The sequence below is a fragment of the Balaenoptera acutorostrata genome, chromosome 10 (genome assembly GCF_949987535.1).
Source record: "Balaenoptera acutorostrata chromosome 10, mBalAcu1.1, whole genome shotgun sequence".
Taxonomy (NCBI): domain Eukaryota; kingdom Metazoa; phylum Chordata; class Mammalia; order Artiodactyla; family Balaenopteridae; genus Balaenoptera; species Balaenoptera acutorostrata.
This window is the reverse complement of record NC_080073.1, coordinates 86,877,085-86,904,067: the sequence shown is the minus strand read 5'-3', so window position 1 is coordinate 86,904,067 and position 26,983 is coordinate 86,877,085. Positions and strand designations below refer to the sequence as shown.

At 39.5% G+C, this 26,983-nt stretch overlaps 1 protein-coding gene across 9 annotated transcripts in view; it reads left to right on the top strand.

Annotated features, from left to right (window-relative positions):
• The window catches only part of CARMIL1 (capping protein regulator and myosin 1 linker 1), a 316,754-nt gene that overhangs the window by 197,543 nt on the left and 92,228 nt on the right, over positions 1-26,983 (top strand). For all 9 annotated transcript variants that reach the window (XM_057554259.1, XM_057554263.1, XM_057554262.1 and 6 more), the window contains 7 exons: positions 4,482-4,551; positions 13,356-13,437; positions 14,238-14,337; positions 14,438-14,492; positions 19,316-19,488; positions 21,059-21,127; positions 23,889-23,982. In XM_057554259.1, coding sequence (XP_057410242.1) covers positions 4,482-4,551; positions 13,356-13,437; positions 14,238-14,337; positions 14,438-14,492; positions 19,316-19,488; positions 21,059-21,127; positions 23,889-23,982 — 643 coding nt within the window. The remainder of the gene's footprint in view (positions 1-4,481; positions 4,552-13,355; positions 13,438-14,237; positions 14,338-14,437; positions 14,493-19,315; positions 19,489-21,058; positions 21,128-23,888; positions 23,983-26,983) is intronic.

Sequence of the window (26,983 nt, the reverse complement as noted above, 5' to 3'; positions counted from 1 at the left end):
TCCATTTTAGGTATATTCTTGTGTGCATTTTAAAATCTATTAATTCTCAATATTTCTACTAACAGTAATAATCAAAGGCTATACACGTGTGTACAACAGAAACAATTTTTAGGTGCTTTGTTTTCTGAATTACCTAGGTATCTATTTGTTTGGTATTTTTACTTGGCAGGCAACTTATGGGTTAATATCCTCAGTGTAGGTGTCATGGTAAAGTTGAACTTTTTAGAATAATTTGTTATCCTTGAATTTCTTTTCACCAGTGCCAGAAATAATCAAAAGAGCTATAGAATCTAATTCTCTTTGAGTCAAAAGAACATTTTCAAGTAGTTATGAATATCTACGTTGTCAGATGTGTTCAAATGTATGCACGGATTTCTCCTTTCCCCAGCTGACATGTAAATCAGCATTCAATTGTTCCCTTGCAATTTGTATGAAATGTTAAAATCAATGTCTGCTATTCGTTCTACTAGAAAATTAATCATCTAATTTGTAAATTGCCTTTTCTTTTCTTTTTGAGAGGTGTGAAATTCTTGATTAGTTTTCTACAAAGTACCATATGACTAAAACAATGGATGCCTTTAAGAACAGTTGATCCACCTGTGCAAAAAAAAAAAAAACTCCTGATGTTATAGCAGCCTGTTTTTAAAAAAAAAAAAAAAAAAGAGGAAGAATTGAATCTTTGTATTAGAGATCTCTAAATATAACAACTGCAAATTGTAAAAACATCATGATTAGGCTGTTTGTATGGATGTTAATAAAGCTATCAGCATCAATATTCTAAAGGGGATCCATTATAACTTAACCACACTCATTCATTCAACTGATATTTATTGAGCATTTACAACAGACTAGATGCCAGGAGGGCACTGAGTAGAAAGCAAAGCCAGACTTGCTTTTATCATATCGTATCAGCGGGAGATTAGCATATTCAAAGTAGTTTTAGTGATAGGTACATGGTATACTAATTCAATGTTGCTGGTTCCTGTAAAATATAGAGTAGTTCTTCATTGATTAGTACAATTGATTTTATAGAATAATCCTCACCACAACAACACTGGATTTACTGTACTTTATTATAGGTCAGTGTTAAATCTTGTGACCTGTTGTTATTTATGTTAATGTTTAATAATAAATCAGTACTGGCAGACCTCGGAGCTGTTGCGGGTTTGGTTCCAGATCACTGCAATAAAATGAATATTGCAATAAAGCGAGTCACACGAATTTGGGGGTTTCCCAGTGCATTTAAAAGTTATGTTTACACTATAGTGTAGTTTATTAAGTGCAATAGCATTATGTCCAAAAAAATGTACATATCTTAAATAAAAAACACTTTATTGCTAAACAATGCTAACCATCATCTGAGCCATCAGCGAGTCGTAATCTTTTTGCTGGTGGAGGGTTTGAAATATTGTGAGGATTACCAAAATGTGACACAGAGACATGAAGTGAGCAAATGCTGTTGAAAAAGTGACACCAATAGACTTGCTTCATGCGAATTGCTGTAAACCTTCAATTTGTAAAAAAAACGCAGTATCTGTGAAATGTAATACGATGAGGTATGCCCGTAGTCTCTTCAGGTCTGTGTTTTACTCAGTAAAAATTTTAATATGAGGAAAAAGCCTTCATGGCCAAAGATTCTGTAAACAAAATTCCAGATGTACATTTAATGTGATACTATAATTTGAAAAGATATAACAAAACTGAGGTGCTTGGGTTTGCCTGTGAGGGGGTGAAGATGGAAGGGAACTTGCCAAGCACTGCCCTAAGTGCTTGGACACACAACTGGGTACTTACCCACAAACTGTCACCTGCAGTGTTGACAACAGCCGTGGGAAGGTATCATTATCCCTATTTTACAGCTGAGGAAATTGAAGCTCAGAGAAGCTAAGTAATCTGTGAAAACTCACTGCCATCGCAGGTTGGGTTTTCTGGGAAGCCAAGTTAGAGATGGAGATTAGCATGTAGGATGTTTATTAGGAAGTGCTCTTGGAATCCCATCTCTGGAGGGGGAGCAGGAAGAAAGCAGGATGGGACAGAGGGCAAGTTGAACTGGGGCTGTCACAGTGAAGACCTCAGCCAACCCGATGGGAGCTTTGTTGCTGGAATGTCCCTGAGCTGGGGCGAGGAGGCTGGGCCTTTATACCCCTGTGTTGATCAGTCCTTGGATACAGGCTGCCCCAGAATCAGATGTGACCTTGGGCGAGGCACTTATCTTGGGCTGAGGCAGCCCCCAACGAGGACCGACAGCTGAGGGGGCTCTGGGAGGTACATTGCAGAGTCCACTGCTGTCAGCCAGCGGACACTGGCTCAGTCCTGTTCCTAAGCCCACATTGTATCCCCAGGCACCAAGAGGGGCAGAGGGAGGCCCTCATTTTCTTAAAAGGAGATCAGTAGCCATAAGAGAGTAAGCTAAAGAAATGCAACTTCTTTTGATGTAATTGCTTATTTCATAGTTGTGTTTTTCCTTGGAGGCTCTTTTCTGTCCACGTTAAAGTATTTCAGGGCTTTGTAAGAACATGGTGACGCTGCCAGAGCCGTGGAAATGAAATACAAATTCTTCTGTTAGTCAGTTTGGCGCTAATGATTGAGGACCAAGAGAATCACACTGCGAAGGCCGTTCACACTGGGTTAAAATAAACAACACACCTTGTGATAGAGTTTTCCCCCAGAGCCTGCTATGTTTTGTTGTAGTTGTTCTGTTTTGTTTTACTAGGGACAGTTTCTGTGGGTTATTTATATTTGTCTCATGAGTCGTTACCTCTTAATCATTGGCCTTCTATAGTTAAGTATCTTAAAGGGCACCATTTATTTCCTTGTCCTTAACCTACACGTCAGAAAAGTAGGAAGAGTTTTCCCTCCATCTAAGCATTATACAAATACAATGTGAAAATATGTGGCTAAGTGCTAGAAACTTAAAACTTAGAAATGTAGGGACCTCTTTGGTAATGTCCTGACTCTCCCATTTTGCTGATGAGAACCTGAGACACAGAGAGGAAAAGTGATGTCCTTCAGGCTACCCAATGCTCAGTAACAGAATCAGGACCTGAGGACAGGCCTTTTGGTTCTTAGTACCAATAGCTTTCAGTAGCTCAATACTGCCCCCAAGAAAGAAAGGGCGAAAAGGCACTTTTTAGGAACAGAGAAACGCTTGAATAATTAATTGAACAGAGGCACACACACAGATGAGACATGCCCAGCCTTTTTCATAGGATAGTGCTTTAGAAGAGGGGACAGTGAACTGGATTAAAGGAATGAAGAGACACGCAGTCCCCTCGACCTTCTTACCCACACGGGTCGTTTTCGCAGCTGGGAGCAGCCAAGTTCTTGCGCTCTGCCCACCTCGGGGATTCTCTCTCAGTGGATGAGACCAGAGAATCACTGGATGGGGGAAAGTCTCAGAGACTTTGGCATGAAGTAATTCCCTACTTTCCCACCTCCCCGTTCCCCTGGGGTATTTTTGGAGTCTGCTAGTAGAGGTGCCTTTCCTGGGAACATTGAGAACAGGTAGTCACCCCCAGGTGGCAGTTGCCTTGGTTCTACTCTCTAGTATTTACAACTGTCTGCCTAGCATTTTGGTTATTTGCACGCATATTTGTTTCCTTTGCTTGAGATTGGCAACCCTCTCATGCTCATCTTTGTACTCCTCACAGGGCCTAGTTGAGGGTCTCTATTCCTTTCGGTGTAATTAATGGATATGGGTGCATGTATGAAGTTTTTGTTTCAAGCCTGTTCAGTGGTGTTGGATTTTACAGGACTGACTTGTAAAAGTGGAGTCAATTCATTCTCTTACATATGAGATCCATGTGATGAGTCCAGTCTCCTCCATAAGCAGATAAGAAAAATCCTTTGCAGAGTGGTGATGGTGTTTATCCTGTGACCAGCAAGTAGTTGGATAGACAGGCAGGATCCTGCGCTCAAACTGAAGACTAGCACCTTGCCTTCCATGCTGTCACACCCTTACCCATCCCACCTCTGTAAGTCCTTTAACAAACTCATCTAGATATGATTTCACATCCTAGAATACTCTAGAGCCTGCCTTCCCCCATTAACATAACCCTTAGGGAAAACTAGCTTTACTTTGCTATTCTAATAGCAATTGCCTAATAATATTCTAAACATTATTAAAGGTGTTCTCAAGCAGATGCAGGGGGCAGTTTATCTGTGATGAACGCAATTTAATTTCAGTGTGCAATTAGGAGCACTGTTGGTTTATTTCCTTAGGAATAGCAACCCTGTCGGGTTTTGCATTTATGAGGGACCTGCTCCGTGTCAAACAGAAGAATGTTTCCCTGTCATTTTTGTCACTACTCTTGGTGGGCGGAAATGCGGTTGGCATTTTAAAAAGTGAAATGCTGCTTGGTGCTTGACCTATGATTCAGAAAAGGCCTTCTTCTTTCTCTGGGTTTTGTTCAGTGTGCTTACACATTTTTAGAGCAACAAATGGAATTTTTATCTAAAGTGTGTGTGTTTCCTCCCCTCAGAGCGCTGTTATTGGGCCTGGCTTGTAATCATAACCTGAAGAGAGTTTCTCTTGATCTCAGCAACTGTGAGGTAAGAACACCTTTAGATGATGCACTAGGATAGATAATAGCCTGAAAATTGCTTTGTCTTTTTGCTGGAAACAGTGTGATACTGTGATTCCAGACGGTATACAACAAGCAGAATACCACGCTTTATAGAAATCTCTGATGTTTGTATATTGTGAGTGTTATCTACAAACAGCCATGGAACACCATTCAGAAAGCAGTCAAATGTGCTTTTAATGACTTTTCTTTTTTTCCCCTTCTTCATGCCAGTTGCTTAAGTATTTTATGATGAAACTTGGAGATATCAAGCCTTAAACTAGCTTTACCATCAGGAAAATTGTACCATACAGCCTTCCTTGCAGGGGCCAGATGTGTACAGCCTAACTTGGATTTGGAGAGTGTGAAAGGGAAGATCTTTGTCATTAATTTTGCTTTTTAATATCTTCATTTTAAAACAGGAAAATTAAGATGCTTCTCAAAATTATAGTAACTACAAGCAGTTTCTATCAAAGTACACACAGAAGAATTGAGACTAAAAGCTTCTACATTTTAGAGGGTACCTGAACTTTTTCGCTATCTTGAAACTTTTAGTTTGTGTGGAGATTAGTAAGAAAATACCCGGGTACAAACTATCCAGCCTCTTCAGAGCCTGACTTTACCCACCATGTCAAACTTGGTGCCTTTTCTCAGGGCTGGAGGTGGGAGTTTATTCATTCCTATTCTTGGGCCTTTATGCCCACTCTTCTCTCTTTCTGGAACACTCCTGCCATGTCCCTCTTTTTCCCCAAGGCCTCCCTCTCTTTGAGGATCTAGTTCAGGTCCTGTCTCCTCTGTACCTGCATCAGATTCCTACTGTTTGATCTGAGTTTGGCCATGACTAGCTATGCGATCCTGGGTGAATTACTTGATAGCATTACATCTCAATTACTGCATCTGCGAAAAGGAAACAACATTAGTGCCTCTCCTAGTAGGTTGTTATGAGGTTTAAAAGAGCTCTTCTTTGAAATGTGATGCTTAGAACGTCCAGTACCTATAAAGGTTGTTCACTATTGTTGCTTATCTGTCTGTACGTTTCTTCCCTGACTGCTTCAGCACTTTGTGGTCTTGTTTTTTTCTAATTGTCTAGTACTTAATAACGGTGACATATATTTGGACAGTGAACCATGTAGTGCCTTGCACAATTATTAAATTGGCTCCTGTATGCTTTCCCAGCTGGGTTGTGACTTTATGGAAGGCAGTATTTGTGTCTTACTTTGCTTTGTGTTTCCTTTAGCCACTAACAAAATGCTGAGCACTAAGCCAACACTAAATAATGAAGATTAATGCTTTACCTCTCGGAAAATTCTAGAAACTGACAAGTCTGAAATCAGCCATATAAATTGTTAGTGCAGGATTTTTTTATTAATTTTGAGCTGGGGTGAACACCAACTGTGTGTGATTTACTAGCCTTTTTGTTTGTTGGGGGGAGTGGAGGAAAGGGAAAATCCTAAAAACCTAACCTGGCATTGTGAAATTTTCATGTGCAAATTAATGCTCTTTCATTTATAAAGACAGACCATAAAACAGAAACTAGCTCTGGTAATATGAATTAATTATTTGTTTACCAGCACTTAATATTAAGGGCATGCCAATAATAAAAATTCCTTATGAGGGAAGGCGTAAGACGAATGAGGATAGAAAGGGTTATTCTATTAAAAAAGCAAGTTGGTATAACCTTGATTGCTCTGTTAGATCAAAATACTGAATTAGCAATAACCCATATGCTTTACTATCCTGATTAAAGATCGTGATTGCTACCAATATAACATCATTCATTTAATTCTGTAATCAAAACTGGAATGGGGCTTCCCTGGTGGCGCAGTGGTTGAGAATCTGCCTGCTAATGCAGGAGACACGGGTTCGAGCCCTGGTCTGGGAAGATCCCACATGCCACGGAGCAGCTGGGCCCGTGAGCCACAGCTGCTGAGCCTGCGCGTCTGGAGCCTGTGCCCCGCAACGGGAGGGGCCGCGATAGTGAAAGGCCCGCGCACCGCGATGAAGAGCGGTCCCCGCACCGCGATGAAGAGTGGCCCCCACTTGCCGCAACTAGAGAAAGCCCTCGCAAGAACCGAAGACCCAGCACAGCCAAAAATAAATAAAAAAAAAAAAAAAAAAAAAAAAAACTGGAATGGACATAAGTGATCATCTGATTCTCATGCTTATTGATGAGGAAACTGAGGTCTAAAGAAGCTGAAATAATCCAGCTCACTAATGGCAGAGTCATAATCAAAGTATGCTCTCCTGATTGTTGTTAATACTAGTAATTATTAGAATATTATACAATTAGACATTTTCTTCTCAAATAAGTTGATAGGTACCATATGCCCAAAGAACACTGTGTTAGATTGTCACACAGCTTGTTTTTTAAACTCCTTTGTGATCCTATTCAGAATAACTTTCAGAGACAGTTATATTTGGTGAACCATATAAAACTAACTAACATTTTTGTGGGTCAAAAATGGCAGACAACTATGGAGAACAGTATGGAGGTTCCTTAAAAAACTAAATATAGAACTACCATACGACCCAGCAATCCCACTACTGGGCATATACCCTGAGAAAACAATAATTCAAAAAGGGTCATGTACCACAATGTTCATTGCAGCTCTCTTTACAATAGCCAGGAGATGGAAGCAACCTAAGTGTCCATCAACAGATGAATGGATAAAGAAGATGTGGCACATATATACAGTGGAATATTACACAGCCATAAAATGAAACGAAATTGAGTTATTTGTAATGAGGTGGATGGACCTAGAGTCTGTCATAGAGAGTGAAGAAGTCAGAAAGAGAAAAACAAATACCATATGCTAACACATATATATGGAATCTTAAAAAAAGAAAAAATGGTTCTGAAGAATCTAGGGGCAGGACAGGAATAAAGACACAGACGTAGAGAATGGACTTGAGGACACAGGAAGGGGGAAGGGTAAGCTGGGACGAAGTGAGAGAGTGGCATGGACATATATACACTACCAGATGTAAAATAGATAGCTAGTGGGAAGTAGCCACATAGCACAGGGAGGTCAGCTCGGTGCTTTGTGTCCACCTAGAGGGGTGGGATAGGGAGGATGGGAGGGAGACGCAAGAGGGAGGGGATATGGGGATATATGTATATGTATAGCTGATTCACTTTGTTATAAAGCAGAAACTAACACACCATTGTAAAGCAATTATACTCCAATAAAGATGTTAAAAAAATATTTTACACAAATGGAAGAAAAAAATGGCAGACTATTGGCCGTTTCATATGGATCCATCAAATGGCTAGTAGACTTTTTCCTTTATAATTTTTCTTAATAAAGCAGGAATCCAGATCAAATTCTGATGGTAGGATTGACCATTATTGTGATAATTCCAACTTCATTTTGGCCATTCATTTATGAATTATATGATAAAATGATACTGCTGAGATGGGGACCCCTTAATACTACCTTAGTGCCATGTTGTTCCACCATCTTACAGCTTGAATCACAGTACTGGTGACCACGTTTATAAAGTCACACATTGTGTTGCTGCTCATAAAAATTAATGAAACACAAAATTATTTTTGTAAATTAAGGTGTCTTGTGACATTTTTCTTCTTAAAGCTAGATGTCCAAATTTAACTAGGTTTCACTTTGCTCATCTCCATGATACAGTAAACCTCTTTCCTATAAAGGTACTAGAAGTTACGATATTTTCTGTTTAGAATGCTTGGCACTTAGAGTATTAACTACTACTCCTTAAATCATTCATTGATTCAGAACATATGTAATGCTCTCGGAAAAAAGCTTTCACTAACTTGGAAGTTTAAAATTATGCATATGTGAATTTTTTTTTGTTCATTCTCTATTTAGCCACAGTAGACAGTCTTCTTTACTCTTATCATGCCAGTCAAAACCATGGAAGAATTCATCACTTCATGATGAATAAAAAGAAACTGATGATCAGATAAATGCCCCCACCTGTGGTGGGTTGGGGGGAAAGAAGCTTCACCCTGATGCCATAATCATCTCGGGAAGTCATTTCTACAGGGGTGGCTTACTCAAGATGAGGGACTGACAGACCTAAAAGGGCAAATGTCTGTTGTATAATACTGGGGAGTTTCAGATGTGGGCACTGTATGAGTTCAGTGCCCCCTACAAATGCCTCTAAGTACAATAGTCTACCCAAACCATGGAAGCAAAGAACAAATGTGAAATACCATGAAATTTTTTTTCATATTTATAAATAGATCACTTATTTTATTATAAAACAGCTGCTCTCCACTTATTAACTTTAAAATTAGGTTTATATGGGTGTCCTAGAAAGTAAACGACCATCATCTAAAATCGTGGTCGAGTTTATTTGGAGGAGAGAGAATGTAACCTTGAAACAGGAATTAAAAGTGTCTAGACAGGAAACTTAGAATAACTTTCCGTAAGCAAATTATTTTGTTTTTACCATTTACTGGTTCCTTTACTCTTCACGTTTACCTTTCTTGGTGCGTTATCCTTCAGTACTGCCCTGAAAGAGGCATTTCACATTCATCAGTTTGAATGAGAGAGATTTACACTTCATGCTATTAAAAAAAAAAGTGTCATGCAGATATTTATAAATTATGGAGTTGCTTTCCTACAACACAAACATCCTTGTTATTTAGAAACTTCAATCCAGAATTTGGGGCTGTAATCTTTTGCTCTGTGAGGGCTCAGCTAGTCAGTACTGAAATTAACCTTTCATTTACAGATAACTTCTGTACTTAGAGAAAAAACTTACCTGTTTCACATTAATTATGTTATCATTTCATTTTCTCGGTCTTTTAGTACCAGAAAGGTTTTCTTTGAGAAGAATAAGAAAAAGTAGTCATGGACGGCAAGAGATTGTCATAGCAAACAAAGGGTGGGCACTTTGGAATCCAAAAGGTTCCCTTCTTTCAGCCCTCATTTTTCACCTGTGGAATGGGAATTATACAGTCATCCCTCAGTATCCTCTGGGGATGGGTTTGGGGAGCTCCCACAGATATCAAAATGCACAGATGCTCAAGTCCCCCATGTAAAATAGTGGAGTACAATAAATACAGTTGGCTTCCATATCTGCAGGTTTTGCATCTGCAGATTCAACCAACCTAGGACTGAAATTTTGCGGAGGGCTGACTGTAATAGTTTGCTGAGATAGTATTTGGCATAATGCCAAGCCTAGGGTAACTATCTTCATTAAACCATTAAAAAAAAATCACCTTCAAAGCTGTTTTAAATCTCTGAAGAATAATCAGTCTCATCAATTTATAGGCACACTTGGTTTTGGACACAAAACAGCATTACCCTCTACGGCCAGGCTCTGAACGGCCTGTGGCTGATCCCAACTCACTCTCAAAGCGTAAGGACTTAGCATCTGTGCAGATGTTCAGAGAAATGTGTGTGTTCCCTTGTCCTCAAGGTTAGTTCCAAAACAAGAGTTTCAAAACTCTCTTATATATGGTGATAGTGATGTTGACATTCATGTGCATTCTCCCCATGTACCCCTTTGCCTGAAAGGAGGCAATGGGTGTATGCATCCTGGCTTGTGTTTAAAAATCTTATTACTTCATAGTCATACTTCAAGGGAAGAACAAGTCAGTGCTGGGACTGAATTCTTCAAGCTTAATCTCCTTCCAAGTGAGAGAGGAAAATCTCTGATACTTCAGAGAAGACGTAAAGGCTAGCCATAACTGAGGATTTGTTGCAGTCTGGATGTGGGAGTTGGTTCTTTTAAGGAGAAATTTTCCTGCACATTATGCCATATTCATTGCAATGTGCTTTGATGATGAGTAGAAAAGCATCAGATATTAAAATTTGTAACAAGTAGGACATTGCAGCAAGTCACTAGTAACTTTTCAGACAACTCCATTCAATTTGATAGTCATTCAGCCAGCTTTGAGGTGAGAAGGTGGGTTTGCTTGTGTGTTTGAGCACCATCATTGCTGTACCCCTTGCTATCACTTTCCTCTTAGGCTGGGTATGGAACGCAAGATGCAAAATGTTTCACCACAGGATGGACATAAGCAATATAATGCATGCAACTATTTGGAAATGCAAGTATTTCCATTCTCTTGGAAATGACAGTATATATACAGTTGACCCTTGAACAACATGGGTTTGAACTGCATGGGTCCACTTATATGTGAATTTTTTTTCACGAAATACCTCCTATAGTTCTACATCGTGGTTGGTTGAATCTGCACGTGGGGAAGGAGCCACGGATACTGAGGGCCAACTGTAAAGTTATACTTGGATTTCTGATTGTGTGGAGGGTTGGCCCCCCCCAACTCCCCTCACCCCAGAGTTGTTCAAGGGTCAATTGTATTATACATCTTTCTTGGGTCCTAACTTACCTTTTGGCATCAAACCCTGTTAGCGAGGATATGTTGAACTGGATCATGTTAAACCATTTTCTGTTCTTAGAGAATCTTACAGTATTCACAGTTTCATGTGAGAAAATTTCCCAGGATAGAAATTATTTTTTCATTAAAAATGGAACCCCTATAGAGGACAAGTGATAAATAGGGAGGTTATTTTATATATAAACCTGTAATATTTGCTACCTCTTTTTAAATGGCAAGTGCTCTTGAGGAAGGAAAATGAATTATTAAAAGTTCTCTAGATTTTAGTTTTCCTTGTTTCTGTACCCATTATGGATGTTTTTGTATTAGATAGAACTATTCACTTAGAACTATGAGTAATAGCTGAAATATTCACCTTCCTTGAGTGAGACCACACTTCTCTCTTGAAAGAAATGTGATTTTATTTTTAACATTTCAAAAAGTATTGAGTGATTCAGTCACATTTACTCCTCTTTGATCTTGCTTTCTTTTTAAATAATGCTAGTGTGTGGGATCCAAATGAGGGTAATTTAAAACCAGTTTTACATGCAGACACAGCCTCTAATTATGCAAATTTATTTAAAAGGATTTTCATTTACAGTAATGGAAAAGCTTTTACTGTTTTGGGAAAGCCTTAAGCTTTGGGGGAATTTTAGGCATCTAATAACCTGTGAGTTCAATCGAATGTTCTTGTGACTGAAGGTCAGTTATTTTCTTATTTAAGTTTTGGATTTTAGTTTTGGGAATTTATTTTAGTTGAAGTGTTTTTTCTGACTCTGCTTTTTTACATCATGTGTTGATAGAGACTTCTATTTCTCTGTTCTTATTCTGCTTACTTAACATTTTTTGTTTTTTCTCCTTGGGCTTTCCTTAGCTTGGCCATTGTGTAAGTACTTTATGAATTAATAAATTAGGGTATGATGACATTTTTTAGTATTGGAAAATGTTAGTATTATGCTACAAATATCAGTCAGGAGTATTTATAAAATAAACAGAATTGAGCACTGAAATCTCACCTTTATTTTCCATTTTTGCAAATGGAATATTTTTACTATACATTATAATAAGAAGTAGAGATTTTGTTGTAGAAATTTGACTTCTCAGCAGAGAAATCACTAACAGCAAATAATGAAATTGTAAAAACTTATGTTTGTCTTCTCAAAAGCATAATTTTTTTCATGCTCTGAAAATCAAATTATGTTCCTTGGAAGTGTTTGCCTAAATTATTTCCTGCTTTAATGTTGACATAGTCTACATATAACATTCACTTCTTCAAATATTAACAAACTGTGACCTGGAACAGTGTTTCTCAAATCTATTTGTGAAGAACCTGGGTGTTGTTTTTTAATTTACCACCAATCATAAACCAGTACTTTGGCAAAAATATAATAAAAATGGCCGTAGCTCTACACACTGGATTCGTAGCCCTGCAGCTGTGGAGTTGGTTGGCCTTGGTTTCCCTGAAGTGTGTAGACCAGCCTCCTGGGGATGTCTGCCTCTGTGTGACACACCCCGTCAGAGTTCACATCAGGCACCTCACCGTGATCTACTGTTACCTGAAAAAGTAGAAAGGACTGAATTTAAACACCCAGCTGAAATACTCCTGAATAAAGCAATTCCAAAGATCTGTGCAAAATTCTGCTTAACATGTAAGCAGCCAGGGAAATTGGCAGGGTTTGGTCCAGAGTACCACTGACATATTTCATCTAAAATAGTGAAATAAGGATTCTTTAAATTTTTACATCAAAACTTGAACAAGTAGAAAGTGTTATCAATTTGGTATAGAATTTTTACATAAATTTTAATTTTCTTAAGTGAATAGAGAAACTACCATGTTCCTTGGCACATAGTAGGTTCCCAATAAATGAGTTTCTTTTCCCTTATTAGATCGTAAGTTTACTGAACAAAGGGCCACAGCTTGGGAAACTGCATCCTGCACAGTGTTTTACACATAGTAGGAACTCAGATAGTTGCTGCACGGAAAACAATAATACTCTGACCTCTGTAAAATATGCTTTTGGTTTTATGGGAAAAGATGAAAAGGATTTTATAGGTCTTTACTGTCCCCTTTGGTTGTTTTGCTGCTACATGGTGGAGAGTTATACCTTGAAATCTGTAATAATCAAATAAAATAGTAGCCGTATCTAATGTATAAAAGGGATTTGTTAGCTTTCCAAAAGTCAGAAATGAAGAAAATTCTTGTGAGTTGACGGAGACCGTCTTGGCAGTGGTGATGCGGGGTGGCCTCTGTCTTCTGTTTCTTTTTCTAATGATTTTCAGACTTATGTGAGATGGGAAACCATATAATGACTAGTGATTAGCTCTTTACACTGATGATAGCGTTTTTGGAGTTGATAAGTTTTCACTTTTTCTTTGGTGCTAAGTTTGAGACTATATCTCCTATTTTTCATTTTTTTGGCTTTACCCCTACAGTGACCCCTTTACCTGTTTGGTTTGTGTTTCTCTAGCTGAGATCTGGAGGTGCGCAGGTATTAGAAGGCTGCATCGCCGAAATCCACAACATCACCAGCCTAGACATCTCCGATAATGGTAAGTCAGAAATCAGAGAAGAAAAGACATAGAAATGTTATTTGAAGCAAGTTGGTAAAGGGAAAATAATCTTCTAGCCCAATCTAGATGACACCTTAATAAAATTGTTATTTCACTTCTTGACTAGAGGACCTTTTAATTTAACAGAGTTTATTTATGGAATAATTCTGTGCCAAAGTCTTACTAAAATTTTTCCATGGCCAAAAATGAAAAGTCTATGCAGTAAAACAATTCAGACCAAGAAAAAAAAAGTTATCATCAATACATTGATAAAGATCTGAGTCCAACCCTTTGCATGCTTAGTGGTAATAAAATTGAGGTCTTGTTTATTTATTCAGAAACTTGTTTCATTAGCTTTATTTCTACTGGTTATAGTAGCATGTGCATATGAACTTGCATAGACAAGAATGCAGTATGAATTTGCATAGACAACTTTAACTGCAGTTACTTTCCAGTGAGCAGTATGTCAGAATCTTCCTTCACAAAGGGATGGGGAGAGATGAAATTTTCTGCTGTCATACCTCCCCATTCCTTGTTGACTTTATTTAGCCACTGATTGCATAAGAGATTTAGATAAGTCTTTGTGGAGAATGAGTTTATCCCTGTGAAATAAGAGGACATAAAAAGAGGACAAAAAGTTCGTTTGGCGGGGGTTGGGGGAAAAAAGATTAGCATCTCAGGGCTCTCAAGACAGTACAGAAAGTCATCCACTGCCTTGCACCTTTGTTTAATTGTGCTGCACCTGAGAATTTACTTATCCACATGTGTGTTGATTCTCCATTTACTCTGATTCTTTCCAGGTTTAGAATCTGACCTATCTACCTTAATAGTGTGGCTCAGTAAAAACAGATCCATACAACACCTGGCGTTAGGCAAAAATTTTAATAATATGAAATCCAAGTAAGAGTTTTGCATTTTTTATATGACAATGATGAAAATAACCAGCCTCCTGAAAGCTTTTGATTTGATTCCACTGTCCACATCTTTAAAATCTCTTTAGAAATCTGACACCTGTGTTGGACAACTTAGTACAGATGATTCAAGATGAAGAATCAGTGAGTATTATTTTTAACACTCTCACCTAAAATCTGCCGTTTGTTGCTGTTCTTACTAATTATGTCTGCTGGGTTAATGCAGATATGCTTTCAGATAATTTTATCATTGTATACATTTTCTATTGTTATTGTTTTTAAGTGCAATAAATATTTATGCTTTAGTACAGTTTTAGAGTGTACTTAAAATTTACCTACTCTTCACTTTATTCAGCTTATCACTTATTAAAGGAAGATTGTAACTAATAGATGAAAAGATGTATACATTGACTCCTAAGCCCATCTTTTAACAAGCCTTACTACTTCCTAGCTTCAGCTAATACAGTAATCTGCAAGTGTGAATTTTTACTCTCTAGTTGACTTTATAACCTTCTGTCATGCTGAGAAACATGATGTTGCTAATTTGAATTTCATCTAGTAATTATGCAGAATTACAAAAGACTAAGAAAGTTATCCCCCATCTTAAATTGTGTCTAGAGCTCTAATAATCCTTCTTATATTTTTATTCCCTTTAGTTGTTCCTGGCTAAGACTCGGTTCAGGGTAAAGAAATTTAATTTCAAATAGTATCCTATTTAGCTGCCCTTAGAAGTGCATTAGGATAAAGGAAGATATTTTATGGACAAAGTGAGAAGCGCTCTACCATTAATTCCTTTCATGGAAACCTGGTGCATCACATCTTATATTTTACTGATGCTCTTTAAGATTTTGTCCCTTTCCTATCTTAGTCCTATTCAGCCACCAAAGAGCTTTTGTGGTTCCTAACATCCAAATCAATTTGTATAATGAAGATTCATATTATTCATGTTTGGTGATAGCTACTTTTGTAGGTCATAAGAGTGATTTCCTGTATTAATCATGTGAGATATGTCACATTTAAAAAAAGTATCATTTCGGGACTTCCCTGACGGTCCAGTGGTTAAGACATTGCCTTCCAGTGCAGGGGGTGCAGGTTCAATCCCTGGTGGGGGAACTAGGATACCACATGCCTCGCGACCAAAAAACCAAGACATAAAACAGAAGCAATATTGTAACATATTCAGTAAAGACTTTAAAAATGGTCCACACCAAAAAAAAAATCATTAAAAAAAAAAGTATCATTTCCCATTTTGAATTCATATAGGGTTATAGCAAATTCTACTATAACTGTAAGCTAAATTTTTGGAGAAAGCCATGCGGTCAGGAGAGATGGAGACTGGTACTTTTCCTTGCTTACCCTTGCCCACATCTCTTTGTGGAGCTCTGATCTGGAGGGCATGACAAAATTCTGTTGTCCTGCCTCTTCATTGTGTGGATATAATTTCCAACCTGTGGACTAGAAATGAAACTTATTATTATTTAATGAATTCAGACACTTCTCTTTGTCCTCATTTGCTAATAAACCCCATATTTTGTTACTCTTATACTGGGTTATTAAAGTTAGAGGCATAATTAGAATGTAATTTATACTTTTCAGAATTCATGCAGTTTGTTTTACATATTTAATTTGACTTTATACCACCCTGCTGTATTTGAGATTTTGATTTCCTAGTATTGGCCTAGTTTTAAAAGGTTGGGGAAGCCAGTATTGCAGAATCATATTTAATAATCATTCCCAAATATTTGTTCCTTAGCACATATTTTAGGAAAATTTATATGTTATGAAAAATATATTTCTCAATTTCATGTTTTGCTTATTACACGAGGGTCTTCAAACTCTGTTCCTATAATTTTCAAAGTCTCTTACTCAAAGATAATCTTGATATTTAAAGTACACCGAAAAACATATTCGCAGACGGTAAAGTTTGCTACAAAAATGTGAACTCTGTTATAAATTTGAAAAGTTGCCGCTAATAATGTACAGTGAAAAGCCTTTTATGTTCATGTCACAGAAAAGTAGGTGGCTTTTTCAATAAGTAATTACCTTCTTTTTATTTTTTTTCTACTTCTGAATCAGTAATGTGCAAAACTATTTAAAATGATTAGGAGTTCAGTCTTGTGACTATAAAAATTCCACCCATAACTGGCACCACTGGGCTCATTTTCTGGTTTTATGTTTTTAAAGGTTTTTACATATAAAAAGTAAACTCTTTGCTTTTTACATTCTGACCTTGTGTCTGTAGAGCTTATTCTTAGACAGCGTGTGGAATTTTCCGATATTGCACAATACGTTCACTTGGACAACCTAGACGCATGGGCTTCAGTGTCGCCTTCAACTCTAGACAGTGGTTGTCAGGCTGCTGCTCCCAGAGTCGAGGGGCGGTAACATTGAAGGGCCAAGATGACAGGGACTCTTGTTCTGAAGTATTACATACAAACCTGTGTTGTGAACAATACAACAGTATGTGTTTGTCTTTGGAGTCCCTGTAGCAAGGAGACAGATTGTCAGGTTAGGCATGTTCAGCTATGAACAGGAATAGTAAGATTTCAAATAGTAATGTTTCCTGGAAGTGCAGTAAATCAAGAAGGGATGACCTTATAAATATGCATGCAATTCCGGCTGTTCTGTTCGCATTAATGGCTCTGCCTATTACTTTTAAGTGTTAACTGGGGTGTATTAGGGTTTGAATATAGTACTGGAATTGGTGCTCTCCAGCTTGGAGACTTGGCAGTTTTCCAGTATTAGGAAGAAGCCGTAATGTGTCATTTTTGTAGGCATTGAATAGAGCTTATTGAAATGATGGGAGATGCGATTACAGCTTTTTATTAAAGCAACATTGCTTATGTTTTCATTTAAAACATGAAGTTTCCGGAATCTGAAGCATTTTTTGTTTAGTTTTTTTTCTATCTACTGGAACGTAGACTCTTAAGAAAATTGAAGCTCCCTCCCTAAACCTGCCTGAGTCTAAGATTATGCAGGCTTTTGGGCTGAGGTTTTAATTGACTTGGCACTTACTATGCCATTTAACCTTAAAAAATTTGATTCTAATTTATATAATATTACCTTTTGATTTTACCATAGATGTATTACGTTTAGAAAACATGATCAAATTTGGACAATAAGAACAATCGCTCGGGAAAACTAGAACCAAATGCATAATAATGCCAGTTTGTGGACATATGAGTCTTGAAACTGTCAACACTCTCATTCTGCCTCCTGAGCCTTTTGGCAGATGTGCCTGGAACAGGTGTTCGATTAGAAGTCCATGTTCAGTGGTTAAGTGGACACGAATACACCCCGCGATTTGTGCGGGAGTCCTACAGACCACCTAGGCACATCTCAAGAACCCCAGTCCCACGGGCCACCATGGAACCTGGTCATAGATGATCCTAGAAGCTGCTTCCAGCATCCACCTCCCTGTAATGTCCGAACTGCTTATGGAGTTAGCGTATACAATTGTTGAATATGGCTGGGCCAGTGTAGACCACCGCAGGCAACCCAGAAGACATCCAAATCCCCCGGAGAAGTCTTAGTTCTGACTTTTAGAGCAACATTGTCTTAAGTCCTGGAATTCGCACCACGTCATTAATTCAGTTATGGCTGAAATCAGGGATTGCAATTTAAATACCCACAGGGCTAGGAAGGTGACATAAACAAGTGTGAGCTGGGTGTAAGTAGGGAGCCCATTCTTTTTTTTTTTGTCAGATACTCTGTAGGCCAAACAAAACATGCCTCCAGGCAGAGGGCTTTCAGTCTCTGGTTTAAATAGACAGTGAGTGGATTGGCTTGGGTTCACCACACAGCTTACAGTAATGGAAAGGTCACACACACTTGACTTTTTTTTTTTTTAAATTTTAAGTGTGTTTTTGATTGGATCTTATGAGACAAAGCTAAGAGCGAGGATCAAAAAGATCTCGGATAAGCCAACAGGGGCAATGTTGTGCAGGAGCTGAAAACACAAAATCTGCAACCGGCCTGTCTGGTTCCTGTTCAGCTACGTTCTGTGTGACCTTGGTTGAATCACTTAACCTTTTCGTTTCTTACTTGAGAAGTAGGGTTAACAATACCTAATGTAATAATACTTAAGTATTGGGTTACTGGGAGGATTAAATGAGTAAATATATGTAAAAAGCTTAAATAGTGGTTAAGTGTTCAATAAATGTCAGTTATTATTGATCTTGGCTGGGTTTTATTTTGCATTTACTACTTCTAGTAATTTAGTACTAGTATTCCTCTACTAGTATTTTATTTTATTTTATTTTATTTATTTATTTTTAATTAATTATTTATTTATTTATTTATGGCTGTGTTGGGTCTTCGTTTCTGTGCGAGGGCTTTCTCTAGTTGTGGCAAGCGGGGGCCACTCTTCATCGCGGTGCGCGGGCCTCTCACTATCGTGGCCTCTTTTGTTGCGGAGCACAGGCTCCAGATGTGCAGGCTCAGTAATTGTGGCTCACGGGCCTAGTTGCTCCGCGGCATGTGAGATCTTCCCAGACCAGGGCTCGAACCCGTGTCCCCTGCATTGGCAGGCAGATTCTCAACCACTGCGCCACCAGGGAAGCTCTCTACTAGTATTTTAAGACGTCATTTTACCTTGCATAGAAATAAAATGGGTCAAGGGATGGTGTTGCCATACTGAAGCGCAGACATTTTTGTGTAGTATTTTTATTTCTTTCTTCCCATCCTCCACTGCAAAAGAGCTGCATCTGCCACATCTGCCACAGCTTCCCTTAGAAGAGAGGTGGCTGATATTCAGCATTAAGACACACGCTCTTCATGTTTGACTCCAAAGGTCCAGAACCTTCAGGTCCCATTCATCAGTGTCTTTTGGCCAGAAGTTTCCAAATGAGGCACTTTGTGTTTGTGCGGTGGGTCCCTCCCCTGATGGTTCTCCATGAAGCTGGTCCCAGCGAGCGGCAGCAGCTCTGACAACACTGTGTGAGCGCTGCCTGGTGTTCCCTCCACAGCCTCTGCAGTCCTTGTCCCTGGCTGACTCGAAACTCAAGACCGAGGTCACCATCATCATCAACGCCCTGGGAAGCAACACGTCCCTGACCACAGTGGACATCAGTGGGAATGGCATGGGGGACATGGGGGCAAAGATGCTGGCCAAAGCGCTGCAGATCAACACCAAGCTCAGGTACGCAGGCCGGGCCCTCGGCCCCGAGGAGTGGATGCTGGTTCAAAGGAAGGTCTGGAAGAGGGTCTGACCCAGCAACCACTGCGGGGCCGGCTGTGTTCGCGTGAGGCCTCAGTTTCCCAGGCGACCAGCTGGAGAGCAGAAGCGACAGCTTCAAGTCTGTTTTCAAAATATGGAGGAGGGTGTTCCCAAATTTAGACAGTCATTCCTTCAAACTGCTGTCTTAAAGGTTTCCACTACGAGGCAAACCCGACTGAGAACCATTGCAGTTTCCCATTTCACAGCAGCATTGACAGCTGACTGATGTGTCGGGAAAGGCAGGGGGCAGCAGAGGAGGGGTTTGGGGGCAGAGCTGGGAAGACTGGAGGAATAACACGAGGGGCTTCCCTGTACTTGGTTGTGAGCCCAGCGTCTTATCTTCCCTTCCCACTCCTGCGACATAAAGACCTAAAACCCAAGGGATCCATGAAGTCCTCTGGGTCGACGGCAAGTTTGTACTGGATGCGAACTCTTCTTTTCAGTGGTTTTCATCCGTAGTGCTTCCCAAGCATGGCTTTTCTTAAGGATGAGCTATGCAGTAACCACTTCTCTTAGGGACTAGTTATCTGGTCACCATGTTACCATCCATCGTTCAGAGAGATCCAGTTGCTACCTAGCCCAGCAGTCTGGTGAAGGAAGAGTTAATAATTCACACTGCTCCTCAAGGGCTTTTTCTGGCTGTTTCCCTTGCTTCCCAGTGTAAGGCAGAGCCTGCACCTTCTGTCTAAACAGAAGGCAAAAGCCAAAATCAGCAGTTTCTTTGAAGGTCAGTGTGTACGTGAAGAAGGTCGTTGAGGTTAAGAAGAGAAAGCAATTAGAGGTTGTGATCCTGGGAGCGTTCAGACAAATAAAAGCCATTTCATGTGTCGGGTGAATTGACAGATCCTAAAATACTTCTGAAGTATTCACATTCTGAAAGGAAAGTAATACTTTTCTTCCAAAAGAGATTTTGTATTTAAAAAGTAAACCACCTCCTAGGGTAACTGAGGTTTATCATCAGAGTGAACTCAGTTGCTGGGATTGCTGATCATATCATGTCAGGGCAATGATGAAATGTCAGAAAATATGACCACTTTGTCCCTCTAGTTGTTTAGAATAGAAAAAAGTCTCAGTATCTGGAATTCTTTATGTTGGACATGAGACTGTTTAGCCTCTTGTATAAATAGCTTCAGCCTCAGACTTGAATACTAGAATGCTGTTTGGAGAATATGTTGGGAGAATATCAGGGAAATCAGGTTTTAGGGCTTTCTGGCCAGCAAAGCATTAGGTGACTTAATGGTAAGTTAATGTGTGTGCTGTTGCTTTTAAGTATGGTTTTTTTCATAGTACTTGAGCAGAGGATGGCTTTGGAATCTAATGTTGGGGGAAATGCTCATCCTTGCTTTGTTTGAAACAAAGCGGAACATTATTCCTTGCTCATTGTACTAAAATACCTAGACGGTGTTGCCTATAAGAGATTTATCTGCAATGGGAGAATCATTTCCTCCATTCTTAAGTATCTGATCATTTATGTGATTTGGTTTCCAAACAGGACTGTTATATGGGACAAGAACAACATTACTGCCCAAGGCTTTCAAGATATAGCTGTTGCTATGGAAAAGTAAGTTTTACTTAGGATTTCTTTCTAGAAAAATAGAAAAGAACCAATGGTGTTTGTGTCTCTGTGGGGTAATACAAGTAGCAATAGATTGGGAATCAGAAGATCTGGGTCTGGTTAGTCTCCTGCTAACCAGCCATGGGACCTGGGAAGACGCTGACTTTCCTCTGGTGTGAGTTTCTTCATCTATAAAATGAGAGCAGAGATGCTTATTCCACCGAACACACAAGATCATGGTTGCAGGGGCCTGGGGTGGAGGGGGCTACACAGCGGTCACCTTGCTTCTTTCTCCTTGTGGTTTTAAATCTCCTTCCACTGGATCTCACTTTTTTTGCCCAGGATGACAACTCTGAATCCAGTGGTGAGAAGAAAGCTGAGGTCCAGAGAATAAAAATGAAATTGATGAAATGGCAAGGCTAGGGCTCACTGGTCTCATTTCTGTAAAAGGCTTTTTTTTATTACCTTCGTAACTAAAGTCTGCAACTATTATTTATTGTCAAATTTACTTTCGTAGTAAACTAAATGAGGAAAGAAGAATACAAACGTGGCTGAAAAAAAATGCTAGAAATCTGGTTCTTTCTGAGCTTTTCAATCCTCATATTGTATTCTAATGGTAGAAATGATCAAAGCAGATCTATAGCATTAAAAACGAGAGGTTACAAAATGTAGGAGGGAAATTAGGGGCCAGTAGCATAGAAGTTGGGCCTCTTAGGAGGGGGAGGGGGTGCTTATTATTTTGTTTTCCTCCATTCACGGCCCCTCAGGTGGAGCTGTCATGCCCAACATGGTGACCTGGATAAAAGCCTAGGCCTGGAATTAGGAGCCCTCCATTCAGTCCCCAGCTCTGTCACCAATAAGCCTGTGATCTTGAGCCTATGATCATTTCACCTCATTGATGAATTTTTCTTTTATAAAGTGAGAAATCACAGTAAATTATCTCTAAGTGGCTTCAGTTCTAAATCCCGTGGTTCTCCTTTAGCCAGGAAGTCAAAGTTGCTGCCACCACTGGCCATCACTAAACGTCACTAAACAAGGCAGCTTATACCATCAGTCATCATGGCCACCTCTCCCGGGAGCCTTCTGTGACTGCAGAACCTCCTGTAATTACACCTGTTGCACACAACACCTTTGAATGGAAACATATATGTACAGATTGCTGCATTTGGGTGCTAACAGCACAGCTGCCACTCTAATGACGTTGCAGACTGCCAGCCCAGGCGGGTCTTTGTGAGAAGCCAAGAGGATGTACCCCCAACACTCCACGTTTCCAGACTGAAAGTAGAACTCCCTGATCACAGTCTGTTATGTACTCTGTGCTCCAAGATGCCAATGGTGTGAAATCACATTTGGTTTAAATAAACCACGCTGGTCTGAAGCATGATGAAAAGTGGATGAGGGAAAAGAAAATCTTCAGGGCTGCAGAAAGAGACGTATTATCTCTTAGTTTCAGTTGGCTGGTTCCTCTTAAGTCAAACAAAAGCAATTTTGCTCAAACAAAGCTAAGGTAAAAATTAAAGTTATAGAAATAACAGCCTTGTCTTTGCAGATTATTTTACTTTAAGCCATCTTGTCAGTTGGACTGGATGAAGAACAGTTGTTTTTTTTTTCCCATTAGGTAACCATCCAGATTGGCTGCTTTTATTAAGATGACTGTTTATTTTCTTTATTATTTCTTCATTATTAGTACCTATTTTAGGAGTTAGTTGTTAATTTATTCTTCCAGTAGAAGCCATCTGACTATCCATAAGAGTCACACCATGAGTGCTGCTTGTTGTTTAGAGACCGGAAACAAGCCAGCTGTGGGATGCCGAGGTACCAGTTGCCAACACGTGGCCCACAAGGTCATCCTTCCTGAGTGTCTTGTTGTAGAAACAGATGCATTCTGGTTGGGAGAGAGGAGGCATCTCCAGGGCTAGAGTTTGTGGTAGGGAAGCAGGTGTGAGTATTCATCCAGACACATAGCACTTTGTAGCAAGTTCAAGAGCAGAGGCCAGAGTGCAGATTTAGAGTTCTCACGCAAAAATGACTCACCCTTGCATTCTTGTGTCTAATCAGCCAGGCAACAGCCGTGTGAGGTGTTAGATAGACCCAGAGTTCCACAGTTGCTTTACTTGGTGTCTAGAGCCTGGGGCACTTGGGCTGATTTGGGGTGCCAACTGCCAGAACCTGCAGAGGTCAGGGTGTTGAGCCAGCAGGAAGGTTTTCTAAAGACAGTCACTGGTCTTGGACTTGGTTATTTAAAGGAGCCAGAGCCTGAACAGACTGTTTTTGTGGATGCTCACATCCTTGGCTTGGTGAGCAAATGTTTTGGTTCTATTTTGGGTTTTTCCTCTACCGTTCTGGGTCTGTCTGTCACGTTGTCACTGTGGTAATCAAGTTACCTTCAGATCTGTTGGTGACTAAAATCCAAGTAGCAAGTTGATGCTGGACTTTTTTCCTAGCCTTTCTCTCAGGCCATCTCTCCAGTTCCAGTTTGAAAATCCTGTCCTTGCTGTAATTGAAAACTGAAAGCAAAACAACAAAACCAGATTCCTTCAAGTTGTGTAGGTTTTGTAGACAGCGTGAATTGGCGAGGTCACTCGCGGTGTCGCACAGGTGGTAGGAAAGAAGGCTGACCTGCAGTCGAGGGGCCTAAGCTGGTCCGGTAGTTTAGAATTTTCTAAGACACTCTGGCAACTCTCTTTTCGGATTTTAAAAAAGAGTGCTGAATTAAGATAATAGGAAGTTATTTTCAAATAAACATACCATTTTCTCCTTTTTCTAGGAACTACACGTTGAGATTTATGCCAATTCCTATGTATGATGCTTCTCAAGCCTTAAAAACAAACCCTGAAAAAACAGAAGAGGCTCTGCAGAAGGTATTGAAGGATCAGTAACTTAATTATAATAAATTCACATTCGAGTGGAATTGTGTGGATAATACATTCTGAACACATGAACAGTGCTTTGTATTTTACAAAGCTTTTTTCACATTAGCTTGTATTCTTATGGTCACGACTGGCATAATGCGTGACTGGGGGAGGAATAAAATAAAGACTAAAACTTGTCATGAAAGTTAAGTGGAGTAAAATAACATTCTTACAGCATCAACATGCCAGACTTAGGCATGGATAACTCCCTCTTCGTCCATTGGAGAATGTGTACATGTGAATGACAACTAACACAACCTTCATCCCCTTCATCCTCAACAGCTAGAGCCTTCCCTTCCTTCTTCATCGAGAAATTTAGGGTATTACTGAGATCTCGTTTTACCACCTTTGTCTATAAATGTGTCTGAATCCACACCCATGCCCACCTCCTTTCTGGCAACCCCAGAGGATGATGGGTACCTTCCCCTTCAAAGCCCAGCCATCTTCAGTGCCTTTGACCCCAACATCTCTGCCCTGTGCTGGAAACTTGCCTTGTGAGTCATTCCCTCGCTTTTTCATATCTTCATCCTTCTCGTTCTATGGTTATGGCTACCTTTCTCTCTACTTTTAGATGTGCTCAAATATTTCCCATCCGAGGAAGCCTACTCCACCTTTATTATGGTGTTATTTGGGAAATCTTCTATATCTTTCTTCCCTCTTTGTTCTTTCATCTGGTGGTACCACCCTCTGTCCAATCTCCTAAGCTTGACTTTTTTCCCTCTATATCTTCTGTAGCCAGTCAGTCACCAAGTTTACTGATTCTAGCGCATAAATCTCTTCATTAACTCTCCTTCCCTCTATTCCTATAACAGATGCCTTTATTCAAACCTCATCCTCTCTCACCAGGATGATTACATCCTCTTGTCTGTTTTCCATGCTGCAGTCAAAAATAGCCATCTTCCTTCATGGTGAAGTTGATCAGACTAAAACCTTCAATCCATTCCTCCTGGTGGCTTTTAGGATTAAAGCCTAATCTCCTTAACTTATCATGAATTTCTGCCCAGAATCTGCCTCCTATTCACCACCAATTTCATCTCTTACCAACCCTTAGTCTTTGTTTTGCTCTACCTCAGGGAACTTATTAGAAATGCAAATTCTTGGGCCTTAGAAACTGGGGTGGGAATTATACATCTGTGTTTTTCTGAGTTGTCCTGGTGATTGTAACATTTGAGAATCACTGAGAATCAATGCTCGAATCTAGATGATACTCGTGCTTTCCCCACTACTGTGCATATCTGTTGAGATTGAAATCAAGGGTCAGTTCATCCAGAAAGACTTCTCGGAGTCCCTTTTCCCTGCTAGGTAGGTGGTCTTCTCAGAATTTCCTGTGGTTCTCTCTGTCACTGGCCTTGTGACATTGTTTTAAGTTACCTGCCTCTATTTTTTTTTTTTTTTTTCCTCCCAGCGACTATGAGCTCTTTGAAGGCAGAGCCTATACTTTTCATCTTGTTTTATTCTCAGAAGCTAGTGCAGTACCTGGCATGCATGCTTGGATGGATGTTCTTCAGACATTCAATGAATTAAAGAGAGTAAGGTTGGGAGTGGAGGGGAGAGGAAGCTGTGGTGTAGCAAAAGAAACCATCTAAGGTTTGGATTCAGAAGATCTGACTAAATGAAACTCTTCCCAGCATTGTAAGTTCAGTATGTATTTAATTTTCCTGAACTTTAGTTTCTCCATCTACATAAAAAATAAAGCTACACGATAACTATTTAGCTGACACTTAGCATATAGTTTATACTGGGTGCCTGACACTATTTTAAATGATTTACATAAATTAACATCTGTCATCTTTAAAATAAACCCATGAGGTAGGTTCTATTATATGCTCATTTTACAGATAAGAAAACTGAAGGACAGAGTGATTAAGTAATTTGCCTAAGGTGTCCATGAGGATCAAATGAGGTGGTATATGTGAAAAGCAGTTTGTAGACCATAAAGCAATATACAAATGTTCGATATCTTTACACTTTGCTAAAGGATATTAGTCAGCTTATAACAAAAGACATATTCTACAGAAACAAGGTTTCTGGTTTCAGATTAGACATGTAAAGAGTTTGGAAGTCATCGTTCCTATCCTCACAACAAGAAAAAATAAGCTTAACAAACAAAATCAGTGACTTTTCTTAGGTCTGCCAGAGAATTGAGGTTACAAGGCAAACTGTCACCCTGGAAACTGGAGAGATGGTGATACAGAGAATCACAGAGAATCAAAGCTGAGATCAGCTTACCAGGGGCAGAAGCTAATGGAGCTGGTAACTCAGAGGAGTGCTTAAACAGTAATTGATGAATTGCTGGAGGCTTAGTGTGGACTAGTTAAGAGCTTAAAAAAAAAAAAAAAAAAAAGAAGCTAAATACTCCTAGGTGCTTAGTCTTAGAGAGGCCCTGACCTTTGCATGGGTTTTAGTTACAAGAACCCCAGGTTATCACAGTGAAGATTGGAGGAGGATAATTCACTCATGTTTCTGGCAGGGGGAAGGGAAAAAGTAACCATTTTGAAATACACTCAGAGCATGCTGTTCTCCATAACAAAGGCCTACCCTCAAGAGAAACTATTCTACCAGAGCCTTATCTGACCTAGTAGAAGACAATTAGACCACTGCAGCCCCTTCCAGCCTTCCTGTTTCACATAAGGGAGGAAAAAAAAAAAAGGCCAAGAAACACTACTGATGGTCACAGTCCAGGGACTCAGGCCTGGTTAAAAAAAAAAAAAAAAGCCTAAATTTAATCATAAGATTATAGAGTGCTTCCCCTCCCTATTATACTTACATCACGTATCAATTATAATAACACTGAATTACAACTAAGCAAAGCTGTAAGACACTTTATTTAAGGAGGCATTTCTAGGGAAACCCCAAAACAGCAGGGGAGACATAAACAAGGTCAATAGAAGAAATTAACTGGCATATACAGTTACAGCAGACATTCAACACACCTCAGCTTCTAGCCAGA